Source organism: Chelonia mydas, chromosome 18, assembly GCF_015237465.2.
Source record: "Chelonia mydas isolate rCheMyd1 chromosome 18, rCheMyd1.pri.v2, whole genome shotgun sequence".
NCBI classification, from domain to species: Eukaryota; Metazoa; Chordata; order Testudines; family Cheloniidae; genus Chelonia; species Chelonia mydas.
In genome coordinates, this window is record NC_051258.2 from 3,254,465 (window position 1) to 3,270,413 (window position 15,949).

The 15,949-nt window shown below is 47.8% G+C and overlaps 1 protein-coding gene across 1 annotated transcript in view; it reads right to left on the reverse strand.

Moving 5' to 3' along the window:
• The window catches only part of CLDN19 (claudin 19), a 77,993-nt gene that overhangs the window by 13,983 nt on the left and 48,061 nt on the right, over positions 1-15,949 (reverse strand). Inside the window, exons 3-5 of the mRNA XM_043531849.1 lie at positions 8,274-8,395; positions 7,060-7,162; positions 5,020-5,184 (exon numbers count right to left, since the gene is read on the reverse strand). Coding sequence (XP_043387784.1) covers positions 5,020-5,184; positions 7,060-7,162; positions 8,274-8,395 — 390 coding nt within the window. The remainder of the gene's footprint in view (positions 1-5,019; positions 5,185-7,059; positions 7,163-8,273; positions 8,396-15,949) is intronic.

Here is a 15,949-nt window from a genome sequence, read left to right on the forward strand (position 1 = left end):
TTCTTTTTTGTGTTTAAGATCAGCAAGGATTTCACTGTTAAGCCAAGCTGGTCACCTGCCATATTTACTATTCTTTCTAAACATTGGGATGGTTTGTTCCTCTAACCTCAATAAGGATTCTTTAAAATACAGCCAGCTCTCCTGGACTCCTTTCCCCCTCAAGTTATTCTCCAGGGGATTCTGCCCATCAGTTCCCTGAGGGAGTCAAAGTCTGCTTTTCTGAAGTCCAGGGTCCTATTCTGCTGCTCTCCTTTCTTCCTTGTGTCAGGATCCTGAACTCGACCATCTCATGGTCACTGCCTCCCTGCCAGTTGGTTTCTCCAGCACTTGCACCAGGAAATTGTCCCCTCCACTTTCCAAAAACTTCTTGGATTGTCTGTGCAACACTGTATTGCTCTCCCAGCGATATCAGGGTGATTGAAGTCTCCCATGACAACCAGGGCCTGCGATCTAGTAACTTCCATTAGTACCTGGAAGAAAGCTCGTCCGCCTCATCCCCCTGGTCTGGTGGTCTCTAGCAGAGTCCCACCACGGCATCACCCTCGTTGCTCACACTTCTAAACTTAATCCAGAGACTCTCAGGTTTTTCTGCAGGTTCATACTGGAGCTCTGAGCAATCATACTGCTCCCTTACCTACAATGCAACTCCGCTACCTTTTCTGCCCTGCCTGTCCTTTCTGAACAGTTTATATCCATCCATGCAAGTACTCCAGTCATGTGAGTTATCCCACCAAGTCTCTGTTATTCCAATCACATCATAATTCCTTGATTGTTCCAGGACTTCCAGTTTTCCCTTCTTGTTTCCCAGGCTTCTTGCATTTGTGTATAGGTACTTAAGATAACTCGCTGATCGTCCCGCTTTCTCAGTATGAGGCAGGAGCCCTCCCCTCTTGTGCTGTCCTGCTCGTGCTTCCTCCCGGTATCGCACTTCCCCATTTACCTCAGGGCTTTGGTCTCCTTCCCCCGGTGAACCTAGTTAAAAGCCCTCCTCACTAGGTTAGCCAGCCTACTTGTGAAGATGCTCTTCCCTCTCTTCATTAGGTGGAGCCCGTCTCTGCCTAGTACTCCTCCTTCTTGGAACACCATCCCAGGGTCAAAGAATCCAAAGCCTTCTCACCGGCACCACCTGCGTAGCCATTCGTTGACCCAGCAGTCTTCCCTCAGAATTTTCCAGTCTAGCTTGCATCTGTGTGTGTTAACATTTGCCTTCAGCCTCCTCTTGCCTTCCTTGCATCATCTGCTCAAATCCCCTTCAAAACTCAACCATAGTTTCCAGCTGCATCTCCAAACCTCAGATCTTCTCTTCCATCAGCTCTGTCAGGCAGCACTTCATACAGACAACCCTCTTTTTGGGTACCCGTTCCATGATAATGTACATCCTGCAGCTTCCACATCTGGTCATCTTTACTGTCTCTTCCATTCCTTAGGTCTAAGCGCCTGTCAAGGGAACAAACAAACAAAAACAAAAAAACAAACACCAAGACAAAACCTGACCACTGCACAGTCCTTTCCCCAAACAAACTTCCTCAAACTCCCCCTACTTTCAGCTCTGTTTCTGGCTCCTATGCCACTGTGCCTGTGTCGTTGGCTGCCTGAATGACATCCTCATTTTCTCTGAAAGTTACTTGAAAAAGAATTTGAACCAGTCACTCCTTGATCTGCACAAGCTGGCAACTGACAAGAATGACCCTCATTTGTGTGACTTCATTATTCATTATTTGTGTGAAAGTCAGGACTGCCAGAATCATCATGTGCACACTGTCTTGGAGAGATTCTGCCAAAACCACCTCTACACATTGCTTGTGAAACATGAGTTCAATAAGGACACCTTAGAAGTCCCAAGGGACTCACCAGGGACTCATGGCAGTAACAGCCAATTGTGCTGCACCCAAGGATGTACATGGAGTGCAGCAATTCCTGAGGTTTGCCAATATCTAGTGATTTATTAAAGGATTCTCTAGCCTGGTTGTACCCCTAATGGCACTCTTGCAAAAGGGGGCCTGGTTTGCCTAGTCCACAGAGGCTCCATTGGCCTTTGATCAACTGAAGAGTGCATTCACCTCAGCAGCTACCCTGATTCACCCATGTCCCACTAAACCATTTATGAGTAAGGCTGGCATCTCAAACTTTGCCATAGGTGCGTATTATCTCAACAGGTAGGGCCCTGCAACCAGCTCCATCCCTCTGCTTTTTATTCTCAGAAGGTAATCCCAGCAGAGAAAAATCAACTACACTATTACCAAATTACCTCCACTAGTTAACATGGTCTGGAAGAAGACATAAAATCATCATTGATATAGTTTGCAGATGACACAAAAATTGCGGCATGGTGAATAATGATACAAAGGACTCTAGACTACTTGGTAAGATGGGCTCAAGCAACAGTATGCATTTTAATATGGCTAAATGTAAATGCATACATCTAGGAACAAAGAATGTGGGCTATAGTTACCAGATTGGGGATTCTATCCTGGGAAGCAGTGACTCTGAAAAAGATTTGGGGATGGTGATGGATAATCAGATGAACATGAGCTGCCAGTGTGATTCTGTGCTTAAAAGGGCTAATGCAATCCCTGGGATAAACAGGGGAAACTTGAGGAGGAGTAAAGAGGTTATTTTACCTCTTTATTTGGCATTGGTGCAACTTCTGCTGAAATACTGCAACCAGTTCTAGTGTCCACATTTCAAGAAGGATGTTGATAAATTGGAGAGAAGAGAAGAGTCATGAGAATGATTAAAGGATTAGAAAACCTACCTTATAGTGATAGACTCAAGGAGCTCAATCTATTTATCTTAACAAAGAGAAGATTAAGTGGGAATGTGATTCAATCAATATGAACCTACATGGGGATTAAATATTTAATAACGGCTCTTCACTCTAACAGAGAAATATACACCACAATGCAATGGCTGGAAGCTGAAGCTAGATCAATTGAGACTAGACATAAAATGCACTTTTTTAATAGCGAGGGTAATTAACCACTGGAATAATTTACGTAGGTTGTGGTGGATTCTCCATCTCTGATCATTCTGAAATCAAGATTGAATGAGTTGTTAAAAGATTATTTTGGTGAAGTTTTATGGCCTGTGTTACGCAGGAGGTCAGATTGGATGATCACATTGGTCCATTCTGGCCTTGGAATCTATGAATCCATCCCATAATACCATCCATATCCTGTAATTTTCATATAGTTTTTTTTTAAATCCCACAAACCTATGCAGCACTTTTCAGTCTTTGCCATGTCTGACCAGAAGCATGCGGCTCGCTGAGCTCTGCACTGTTCTCATGAATGTTGCAAGTAGAGAATGCACAATTCTCCTGTATGTGCTGAACCTCAGCAAGTACCACTACAACTCGGGACGTGAAGATTTCTTCTGAGACAGTTTGCTGAGGGACATAGAGAAAAACAATTCAAACTTGTTGGTGTCATTCACAGAGAAGCGGCAGACAGTGGAGTGCCGCTTTTGGGTCTGAGAAACGAGCACTGGGTGCTGTGATCTGAGTCTAATACACGTGTGGGATGGTGAGCAGCAACTACAGACCTTTTAGATGTGAAAGGCCACGTTCCTGGACCTGTGTGCCAAGCTTGCCTTTGCCCACCAGTGCAAGGACACCAGAATCAGAGCTGCATTGACAGTGGAGAAACAAGCAGTCATCGCACTCTGGAACCTTGCAATAGTGGATTGCAAGTACTGGACTGGGCAGAGGGAAATCATTTTGGAGTTGGAAAACCCGCTCTGGGGGCAGTCATCATGCAAGTGTGTAGGGCCATTTACCATCTCCTGCTCCACAGGACTGTGATTCTTGGCAATGTGCAGGACATAGTGGATGGTTTTGCAGCAATGGAGTTCTCCAACTGTGGTGAAGTGACAGACAGCGTGCATACCTCTATTTTGGCACTAGCCTTGTCACAGAGCCCATTAATAGAAAGGGCTACTTTTCTATGCTTATGCAAGCATTGGTGGATCAACAGGGATGGTCGGGGAAGGTATGTGCACCCCCGCATCTGTAAAAACACAGGACTCGTCACAAAGATGCAAGCAGAGACAGTCTTTTGTGACTGGCAGATTGGCAATAACAAAACGCCAAGAGTGATTCTGGGGGACCTTGCTCCCTTGGCTCATGAAGCCGTACACTGGCCACCTCGACAGCATCAAGGAAAGATTCAACTACCAGCACAGCAGGTGCAGAATGACGGTTGAATGTACATTTGGTAGATTGAAGAGACACTGGCAGTGTTTACTCACTAGATTGGAGCTCAGTGAGAAAAATATCCTAATGGTTGTAGCTGCCTGTTGTATCCTGTCTGTGAGACAAATTGGGGGAAAGCTTCTCTCTACTGCTGCCCTATGGCGGTGGTTCTCAACTAGGGGTACGTACCAGCAGAGGTCTTCCAGGGGGTGCATCAGCTCACCTAGTGAATTGCCTAATTTTACAACAGGCTACATAAAAAGCACTAGCGAAGTCAGTACCAACTAAAATTTCGTACTGCAATGACTTGTTTATACTGCTGTATATACTATACACTGAAATGTCCATAAAATATTTATATTTCAATTGATTTATTTTATACTTATATGGCAAAAATGAGAAAGTAGCCATTCTTCAGTAATAGTGTGTGTGAAACACTTATGTATTTTTATGTCTGATTTTGCAAGCAAGTAGTTTTTAAGTGAGATGTAACTTGAGGGTACGCAAGAGAAATCAGACTCCTGAAAGGGGTGCAGTAGACTGGAAAGGTTGAGAGCCACTGCCCCACAGCAATCAACTCAACAAGCATCAGCCCCACCCCCACTCCCTCCAGTTGAGACTATCACAGACACCACAGCTCCATCCTACCCACGCCACACCACAGCACCCACCATGACCTGATGCCAGCCCACTCCCTATTCTTTTCACCTATCCAGCTCCACCAGCCCCAGCCACCACCACTCCCCAGGCCCAGTGGACGCAAATCCCATTCCACCGCACAGGTTTGTTATTGACAAGGCCAATTGCTAGTGCTTTGGAACACTTACTTCCAAGGCCAAGGGTTAAGCCAGCCATGTAGCACATCTTCAGTTTGATGTGGGGCGCTTCCTTGAGAAACTTGATGCAGTCCAGACCCAACAGCAGCGTAATCAAAGCCAAGCCCGCCAGAATGTCAGCTGTGATCAGCAGTGCTCGCGTCACCACGATCTTCACTGAGAAGAGCGAACAAAGCAAAAACTGGACAGATCACAGTCATGACAGTGTGGATTTGACTCCAAACACCTTCTATCACTCTGTGTGAGGCATGCTGCTGTTCTAGGGTAACACATGTGTGCTATTGTAACCCATGGGTGAGTGTTTGTTACAGGTCCCCCTCTGGCTCTGATCCAAAGAGGACATGAGTCTGTTACAAGCCCCAGCTGCCGAGCCTTGGCTCTTTAGCTCAAGCAGTAATAGTTTAGCTTAGCCGTGGAGGTCCCTGGTTCAGTCCTGAAATGTTGTCTAAGAGGGTGATTGTCCCACATTATAAGACCACTGCTTATCATGCTGTGCAGTAGTGTCTCATCATGTCCATCTGTTATCTTATATTTAGACTGTGAGCTCTGGAACTGTCTTTTTATTCCTGTTTGTACAGTGCCTAACACAATGGGGTCATGGGCCATGACTAAGGCTCCTAGGCATAACAATAATAATTAATAATTAATGTAGATATCACAGTATGAGCCATGTCTCGGTGTTGTTGTGTTACTAGAATCAGTCTTCTCACCGCTGCAAGGATTTCACCACGTTCCGCAAGACACAACTGCCTGAATGTCTGAAGAGTTATTTCCCCTTTCCACCACACTTAAAACGATGGTACCAGGCAAATACCCACAATGCGGCGTTTGACAATCCAGGCAGCACAGCACTGTTTGGACGCATGCTTTACTTGTAATGTAGCTGATGCCAGGGGGAATGCCCACCATCGACATCGATGTATGGTCCATTGGTAGAACTTGTGTGTTTAGATAAGGCCTTTGTCTTACAGTGAACAGAATAATGACAAGAACAATTGAAGTTCATCTAAAACGGACTCTGGCAGATCCTCTGCTGGTTTAAATTGTCAAAGCTCCGTCGGCATCATTGGAGCTATGGGAATGGACACCAGCAGACATCTCCTCCACTGCCTTTATCTTAATCTGTAACGGTCTTCACTTGGGGGCTGGTTGGGGAGCTTGGCCTTGTGGTCACAGCCACAACCCCTGTGTGCCAAGAGGGCTGTGGGGAGAGGAGCCCGGGCTCTCCCACTCCACAGAGCTCCGACCCAGGGCCTTTTTGTGCTGCCAATAGTCTGGCAACCAAAGCTGCTTAAGGCTGTCCTCCCTGGGCCACTTCCTCTCCTCCTTCCCTCAGGTCAGCTTAGTTCAAATCTTAGTTTCCTGTTGGGAATTCCAAACCATAATACGTAAGAGGGGCTACCAATGTCCAGGGTCCACAGATGGAAGAGAGGGGGCTATTTCCCTCTCTGGTTGTCTGTGGGGTGGGTCCTCCCTTCCCTCAGGTAGGGCCCCTTTGGGCAGCTATGTCAGAGCCTTTAGGCTTCCCTCTGCTCTGCTGGATCTGTGGGCTGCAGATCTGCTCACCTCCAGCTCTGCCACCCAAATGAGCTAATTCCTGTTTTTTAAGTCCTCCAGTAGATGGAGCATTTGCTGCAGGTGCGGCGGGGTGGGCCTGGCTGAGCCCAAAATAATCCCTTAACCCCTTGTTGTCCAGTATGAGGTCTGTATACTCCATCACACAATCAAAGCTTTTAATGCCATTTAAATGTGACTGTTAAGCAGTGGACTTACCCCTATAAAAGAATCTAAACAACCAAAGAAAAAAAGGAAATTTTTCACATGAAGTTTTACTTCACTTTGGGTTTTTAAGGTTTTGAATGTTTTTATGTGTGTTTTTTTAAAGCATTGGTTGTTACAGTGGGAAGAAGCAAATCATATAGCTTAATGCAAACTCCAAATCACAATGAATTGCTTAACAATGTAACATATGCTTTTGTAAACACACCCTGTTCCCGAACACCCACTCTCATCATGACAAGCAGGACTCACATGGATGGCCTGCTAAAATGGAATCGTACTGGTCACAAGTCCTGATGCCATCTTGCACGTTGGTGACACATTCCCTCCACAGCCCCCGGCATTTGAGGCTGACCTAGAAGAGGAAGAAAGAAAGAGACAGAGACACTCAAGCAAAAAGCATCCCATGATCCTTTGGGGCTAATCTAACCCAAGAAAGCAAAACCTGAGCTACCAGCCAATGGACACAATTTGAAAACTCTCTGTAGTTCACAGTCACAAAACTGGAGATGAAGTAGAAAAGAGCCATGAAAATGATTTGAGGGCTGAAAAAATACCTTACAGTGTTAGTCTGAGAGCTCAATCTGCTTAAATTATCAAAAAAAAGCTTGAGAGGTGACTTGATTATGGTACATTAGTATCTTCATGAGAAGAAAATGCCAGGTTCTAAAGAATCTAGCAGAGAAAGATTTACAAGAATGGATGGCTGGAAGTTAAAGCCAGACAAATTTAAATTAGAAAAAAGGCACACATGTTTGGCAGTTAGAGTGGTTAACCTTTGGAACAAACTACCAAGAGGAGTGGTGGATTTTCTATCTTTTGATGTCGTTAGATCAAAACTTGCTGCTTTTCTGGAAGATACATGTTAGCCAACACAAGTTCCTTGGCTCAACACACGGGTAACTGGGTGAAATTCTCTGGCAGAAGGTCAGACTTTGATCTAATGGTCCCTTCTGGCCTTAAACTCTATGAACCTATAAAATATGTGAAACAGGTTAAATGCAAAGCACTGTGTGCTCACTGTATGGTGTGTAGGATCTACCCAGCTATGCCCAGTCCTTGAGTCATCTTCAACCTTATGGGGTGCAGCCATGAGGCAGGGCAGGGGGAGGAAAAAGATGGTATTACCTGCCCCTTGCTTTGCTACAGAACCCCCATACTGCCCACAGTTCCTAGGACCCTGGTTGAGGCTAGACTTGGGACTTAGCGATGGAAGGGATGTATCAGGATCATTGGCAGCTGTGAACCATCAGTCCAGTACTTTCATGGGCTTGCCACAATTTTTGCTACATTGTGAAATATTCTCCAGATTCTAAGCTTGCATTTAACCTTAAGCTGATATCTGTTTCTATGTAAGACACAGTTATGAAAATACATGCAGATGTGCTGTGATACTTCCTAGATTGAAGCAGCTCCTTAGTCACAGCACTGAACACTGAGCAAAAGACTGTTCTTTTTCTGCTCACCTCCAAGCTATCGTCAGCATTAACCATCCAGCAATCGGTGCAGGTGGCTATGACCAGGAAGAGGGTGGAGAGGAGACCCAGGCAGAAAGCCATCAGCTGGAAGATCACACTCATCTGGAACACTGCAGGACCCCAAAGCACAGTGGGTTGACATTGACACATCAGCCCTGAAGAGAAATGAACTTCCCCACCCTAGCCTGGCACTATTTATGCATCCTGATCCCCCAAAGCAGGCACCAGTACATTCCAACCACACAAGCAGGCAGCATTTGTGCTGCCCACACAGTACTGCTAACTCTGTTTAGAACCAGCAATGAACTCAAGAGATGAAGAATGAAGTCCTGGTTCAACTAAAGTCGATGGCAAAATTCCTCTTGATTTCCAGGCGGCCAGCAATTCGCCCATTGTTTCCAGAACTGTAGTGCAGGATTACAAGGGATCCCTAATAGGCAAATGTCAAACAAAAGTTAGGTAAGCAATTCTCACAGCAAACTGAACACAGCCTCTGCACACAGAATGTGTTCAACAGGAACATTCCACTGCTTGACCAGTCCCCAGCAACTTTAGGGGCATGAATGATTGTGGGTCTGTGCTTGGAGGGGGCGGGGATCAGTTGGTTAACCCATGTGGTTCCAGGTCTCTGCACAGGGGGAGTAACGGGGTTAAACTACCTGCGGTCAGAGTGAGTGTAAGCAAGCGATAGGGGTATACGTTGTTCCACTGGAGAAGCAGAAGTGGACGAAAAAACGACTGAGGCCCTTTTGAAATGGGAAAAGGCTCCTCTGGGGGTGTTCATCATTTCTAGGCTATGTAGCCCGTGGTTCTGGAACTCTACAAACATTTTCTTCTCTCAGCTGAAATTGATCATAAGCAGCATAATAGCAATATACCGGCTTTATTAAAACATAGATGGGTTCCTCTGTGTGTGTGCACACGAATGCACATGTTTATATGTGCACTGGGGTGTTTGTGCATACGTGTGCTCATGGGCATATTAAGAGGAGACAGGTTTTCATGGCCGAGTTAACTCAGGTGATCGGCACCTATGTCTCAGCACTTGCGTTAGCTTAGCGCCAGTGCCTGAGTCCATCGGAATGCTCTTGGACCCCATTCCAGCGCCCCAAAAAAGGGCTGGAATGGTGTCTCATGGCACTTATGGGACTTCTGATCCTCGTGTTCCTGCACTGCTTGTGTGTAGTGCTCACCACTCCCTAGCACCCACAGTGCAAAGCCATACCGGAGTAATTGGGTCCTTACCGGGGCTGCACTCACCTGTGTGTGTTGCTAGGACTTCTGGGGAAACATCCCATGGTTCTTTGTGCTGTAATAGGCTGAGTTGCTGTGACATTCTGTACCTTGGGAGAGGGCCCTGTAACTCCCAAATACCTCATTTATACATGAGTGTGATATTGTATGTAAAGCATGCCTAGTAAAGTATCAGGGAAAAGTGATCTGTGATCTGCTGAAAGTCAGTTCTCTATCTATAGATGTGGATATCATTCATGCATATGAAGTTATGAAAATTGTGTTGTATGGTGGTCACTAAAACATGCTGTAAGTTGGGGAATCAGCCAGATATTAGCTCCTCAGAGGCAACAGCAAAGAAAATAGCCAACACCTGAGTAGGGTGTCAATCAACCCATCAACAACCATTGTCTACCAAGGGAGCGACAATACAATGACTCACCTCCATGAGGCCACACCAGAGGAATTGCTCAACTTTGCCATGAGACTCAGCAATGTCCCCAGACATGCCTGGACTTGTGTTTTCCAAGCACATGGACTGAGGGTGTAAAACAGACACAGTGGCCACATGCTGGGCCTTTCTCTTTCACCCACCCATGCTGCAAGCAATAAGGACATGCTGAAGACTCCATCTGAGGGTACTGGCCCAGATTTCAAAGGTGAAATCTGTGCACTATGAACTGCAATATCCAGTGGGGGTGAGAAAAACTGCTTAGTCTAGATGTTGCCCAGTCTAATAGTGTTGAGAATTTAGACTGCGTGCTTATATTTTATTTTATTTTGGTAACTAACTCTTGACTTTTTGCCTATCACTTACAATCACTTAAAATCTATCTTTTGTAGTCAATAAATTTATTTTACTCTTTATCTTTACCAGTGAGTTTGTATGAAGTGTGTTGTAAATTTGCTCAGGTTTTGCAAAGGCTGCTGTGTGTCCACTTTCCATTGATGAAGAGGTGAACCAATTAATAAATCTGTACTGCCCATCTTGAGCAATGCAAGATGGTATATTCCTGAGGTACAGAGCTGGGAGCTGGTTGGATTTGATGCTAGTGCCTTTCTCTGTGTGATTCATGAGTGGCTCTGGAGCAATAGAGCTGGGTATGGGGCTCCACATTCTGTTGTGCTGAGTGATCACAGTGCCTGGAGGCTTTGCTGCTTGTCACTAGCAAGGCATTGTGAGAGAAAGCCCAGGCTGGAGAGATTTAAGGGGGCACAGTGGTCCCACAGTCCTAGGCTCCATTCCGGGGATCCCGTCACAGTTGCTCTGTGATTCTTTCCCTGTGAATAATGGGAGAAGTTGTCTGTCCTTCTAGGCACATAGTGGGAATTGTGGGAAGGCAATGGAAGACTATCATCAGCACTCAAGTGATTTAGCCTCAATGCAAAATGAGCAAGCTACCAGCCTGAGTGAAAGCGGCACCTGAGCTCCGGCCTCTTCCCAAGCTGGACCAGCAAGTCCAGGTTGAAAGCAGCACTAAACTCACATCAGAACGTTTTGTGTGTAGACAGGAGGAAAGTTAGAGGCAACACCCTACTAGGAGACCAGGCTAACTCTGCAGTGAAGACAGACCCATAGGCGGCGCATGAACCGCTGGCTGTAGGATGACCTTTGGTAAATTGTTCCAATGGTTAATTACTCTCACTGTTAAAAATGTGCACCTTATTTCCTGTCTGAATTTGTCTGTCTTCAACTTCCAGCCATTTCATTGTGTTGTACCTTTTCTCTACAGATCTATCTTTGCTAGACTGAAGAGCCCATTATCAAATATTTGTTCCCCAGATAGTTACTTATAGAATGAATCAGGTCACCCCTTAACCTTTACTTTGTTAAGCTAAATAGACTGAGGTCCTTGAGTCTATGCTTAGAGGCATATATTCGAATCCTTTAATTATTCTTGTGGCTCTGAACCCAGTCCAACATCCTTCTTGAAATATGTACACCAGAACTGGACACAGGATTCCAGTAGTGGTCACATCAGTCCCAAATACAGAGGTAAAATAACCTCCCTACTCCTACTTGGTATTCCTCCATTATGCAATGCATTAGCCCTTTTGGCCACAGCATCGCACTGAGAGCTCATGTTCAGCTGATTATCCACCAGATCCCCCAAATCTTTTTCAGAGTCACTGCTTTCCAGGATTCAGAGTAACAGCCGTGTTAGTCTGTATTCGCAAAAAGAAAAGGAGGACTTGTGGCACCTTAGAGACTAACCAATTTATTTGAGCATGAGCTTTCGTGAGCTACAGCTCACTTCATCGGATGCATACTGTGGAAATTGCAGAAGACATTATATACACGGACACCATGAAACAATACCTCCTCCCACCCCACTCTCCTGCTATTACCAGCAGGAGAGTGGGGTGGGAGGAGGTGTTGTTTCATGGTGTCCGTGTATATAATGTCTTCTGCAATTTCCACAGTATGCATCCGATGAAGTGAGCTGTAGCTCACACTCAAATAAATTGGTTAGTCTCTAAGGTGCCACAAGTACTCCTTTTCTTTTTGCTTTCCAGGAGAGAGTCCCTCATCCTGCAAGTGTGGCCGACATTCTTTGTACAGATGTAGATATTTACATTTAGCCATATTAAGATGCCTATTATTTTCTTGGGCCCAGTTTACCAAGCGATCCAGATTGCTCTGAATCCATGACCTTTCCATTATTTACCACTCGCCCAATCTTTGTATCATCTGCAAACTTCATCAGTGATGATTTGGTGGTTTTTTCCAGGTCATTGGCAAAAACGTTAAATAGTTGAGGGCCAAGAACTGATCCCTGTGGGACCCCACTGGAAACACACCCATGCGATGATGAGTCCCCATTTACAGTTACATTTTGGGACGATCAATTAGTGAGTTTTGAATCCATTTAATGTGTGCCATATTGATTTTGAATCTTTCTACTTTTTTAATCAAAACATCATATACTACCAAGTCAACTGCCTTACAGAAGTCTAAGTCTATTTCATCAACACTATTACCTTTCGCATCCAAACTTTGTAATCTCAACAAAAAAAAAAAAGAAATCAAGTTAGTTTGACAGCATCTATTTTTCATATTTTCTCACACAATGCCTCATTATCTGGGGGTGTTGCTGCATTCATGAAACTCATGGGGACCCTGGTGTGTGTACTCATGCAAACTTTATTTGAAGAAAGAAACTCAGGCAGGGCCCTAACAGAGATCATCAACTGACTGATTGCACACTCTGCAAATTCTCACAGCCCTCTAGTGCTATAAACAAAGGCGCAACTTCCTCTAAACACAACACTTACCGCTCCCTACTGGATTGGTCTGTTGATGCTCAGACTAGGGTTGGGCTTTTCAAAGCCACCTAGGGGCTTGGTTGGATCCATCCATCCCTTTCAGTAGGAAGTGGGCATCCAAATCCCTTAGGCACTGTAAGGGACTGCGGAAGACTTTGTTACAGCCTAGCCAGGGAACTTCTGCTTTCTCGAGGCCGCCCGGTCACTGTAGGACATGGAGAACCAACTTTAACCGGTTTTAGGCTGGTTTTGTCTGTCTTGCATGGCCTGTTGCCAGGTAGCAGAAAGCCCCCTTAGGGAAGTATCTAATTATATATTTATGAGCTGTTTTCGTGTATTGCTTATTATGGCTCGCTGGTTGCCCCTTCGTCGGACTCTGTCTCAGGCAAAGCTCCGGTGTGCTGGGTTCTCCGCCTCCATGACAGCAACGCTTGGAGTCCCCGTTGCAGGTGTGTCACTAACCTTCAATAAAGCCAATAACTCGCTGCTTAGCTGTATGTGGGTCTCGTTTTCCAGAGTACCTCTGCTGGCCTGCGGTGCTTCGAACACCTTGGCCTAGACCATTTGGCGCAGCAAGCAGGGTACTTTGAGAAGCAATGCCACTTTGGCTGAAGGTAGGGGAGGTGGGGAAGCTGCCGCTGTCCCTACAGCGCATACCAGGATGGCCCCCGACGGAGCGCTGGAGGCCGGTAGCGCGGGTTATGGCCGGGTGGGCTGCCCCTGTGGATTGGCCGGAATTTCAACAGGCTCCAGGGTCATGCCCGTGCAGCTGGTTGAGGGGTTACAACGGTTATGGGCGAACCGGTGTTCTGGGATGGAACGGCGGGCGATGGGGGAGCTTGGGTGGCTCCTCCTGACCGCCGTCCGGGCCCAGGATGAGGAGTTGCTTCGCTTACAGCGAGCACTAGAAGGGAAGACTCAGGAATGCATGGCGCAGGCGGAGGCCCGTGCCGTGGCCCAAGATTTGTGACCTCCCAGGCGGAGTGCGTCCAGGAGCTAACGCGACGGTGTGAAGTGTTGGTTGCTCGGGTGGCAACCTGTGACCACCGCCCAGGTACGTGTAGTGTCCGCTGCCCCCTCTTGGGATCCCGAGACTTGGGATGGGAACATTTGGGACTCCTTGTCCCCCGTGGTGGCTCTGGCGCGGCTGGTACGGGAGCTATGGGTGCAGGGAGGCACCCTGCAGCCAGAGCTCATACATACATTTAAAACAAGTGAGTTGCAGGAAATCGTGAAGCCCAGGGAGAGCGTCATGCAGTGGCTAGTGCGGGTCTGGGACAATGGTTCTGCTGCTCCCTTATGAATTTCAGCAATGGGGCGTTCTCTCGCAAGACTCTCAGGTACATGCACAATTGGCGACCCCGCCACAGCCGCAGGACAAAGGGCAACCCATTGAAAGCCCCTCTTTGTACCGCTGGTTGGCGGCTGCAGTGGAGGCGGCCTACTCCTCGATGGGGGAATTGGAAGCACTGGCGTGCCCCTGGAAGACTGTTCTGGAGGGGGTGCAAGTCCTCCGCCAGCTGGGGATGGCCTGGGCTGTCGCCACGGGCGGAGAGGCGGGACTGGACGACATACCAGTGGTGAAATCGATCAAGGCTACCATTTACGCCTGGCTCCTGATGAGTTAAAACCTTCCCTCCTAGCAGTTGTCATGGCAGAGAACGGGCGAGTGGGGATTTGGGAGCCACCCTTATGCAATTGGAGGCGGCGCTGGTGAGTGCTAGGCCGCGAGCCGTACGGGCTGCGAAGGGGCAGCAGGGCGGGGGGCAGGAGAAGGGGGAATTACGAGTGCCCCGGAAGACCTCTTGGCTAGATCTTTTGCAGGCTGGTGTCTCTCGTGAGGACATTCATGGAAAGCCGACGGCGGACCTATACAAGCGCTGGCTGCAGTTGCCCCCTACAAAACGGAGTGCAGGAGGAAAAGGGGAGAAGAGTGTAGAACGAACCAAGCCGGCGGAGCCCTCTGCCCTGCCCGCCGAGTGGAAACTGCCACGCCCCTACTGAGGGCGTGGCGGGTCCTCCGCCCCGTGTGTTGCGGCGGCCACACTCGGTAGGGAGGCGGGGGACCAACGCCCCTATGTACCCCTAGCGATCTGCTGGCCGAGGGGAGGCGTCCAACATGTCCTAGCATTGATAGACACAGGCGCCGAAGTTACCATTTTGCACTCCGCTCAGGCCCAGGGCCGAGCCGCTGTGGTAAAAGGCCTCGGAGGAGCGGAAACTCCGGCATATGAGGTCACTGTCACCCTCACCCTGGGAAAGGCACCCCCGTTTTGGGCCACAGTCTTGGCAGCTGCGATCGGAGGGTATATACTGGGCATCGACGTCCTGCAAGGCCGCTCAGTGGATACCCAGTACTGTCTCTTCGCGTTTGGACATTCCTGGTATGTAAGCGCGACGCGGAGGTGCGGGCGTTGACGATCCTGCCGGGTTCTCCCCGCTGGGAGCCCGTAGTGCTGCCTCCCCCGACAGCCGTAGTCTCTAAAAAGCAGTATCGCCTCCCGGGAGGGGAGGAGGAGATTACCCAGACCATCAGCGCACTATTAGAGGCCAAAGTCATTCGGCCTACCCTAAGCCCGTACAACAGCTCTCTGTGGCCTGTGCGGAAACCAGATGGAACTTGGCGCATGACGATAGACTACCGTGAGTTGAATAAGGTGACCCCCCCCCCCCCGCATTGACAGCTGTTGTACCGGACATGGTAACCTTGATTGAGCGGATTGCGGCGGCTGCCCTACCCTGGCACGCCGTCCTCGATCTCGCTAATGACCTTTTCTCCATCACCATCGATACCGGCAGTCAAGAGCAATTTGGCTTTACGTGGCAAGCTCGCCAATATACCTTTTGTGTTTTGCCACAGGGCTGGAAACACTCCCCGACTATTTGCCACCAGTTGGTGAGCGCAGATCTTGCCCGTCTACAATTGCCAGATACCACCCGTTGTTATCATTACATGGACGATGTGATGGTCTCCGGCCCCTCCCGTGAACTGGTGGCGGATGCATTGCATGCAGTCATCACTGGCCTGGAGGCGGGCGGATGGACTCTGAACCCGCAGAAAATACAAGGCCCCACCCAGATGGTGGTCTTCCTGGGTATCATGTGGGCGGGCCCAGAACGACAAATTCCCCAGAAGGTGAGACAAACGGTGCAGGGGTATTCCC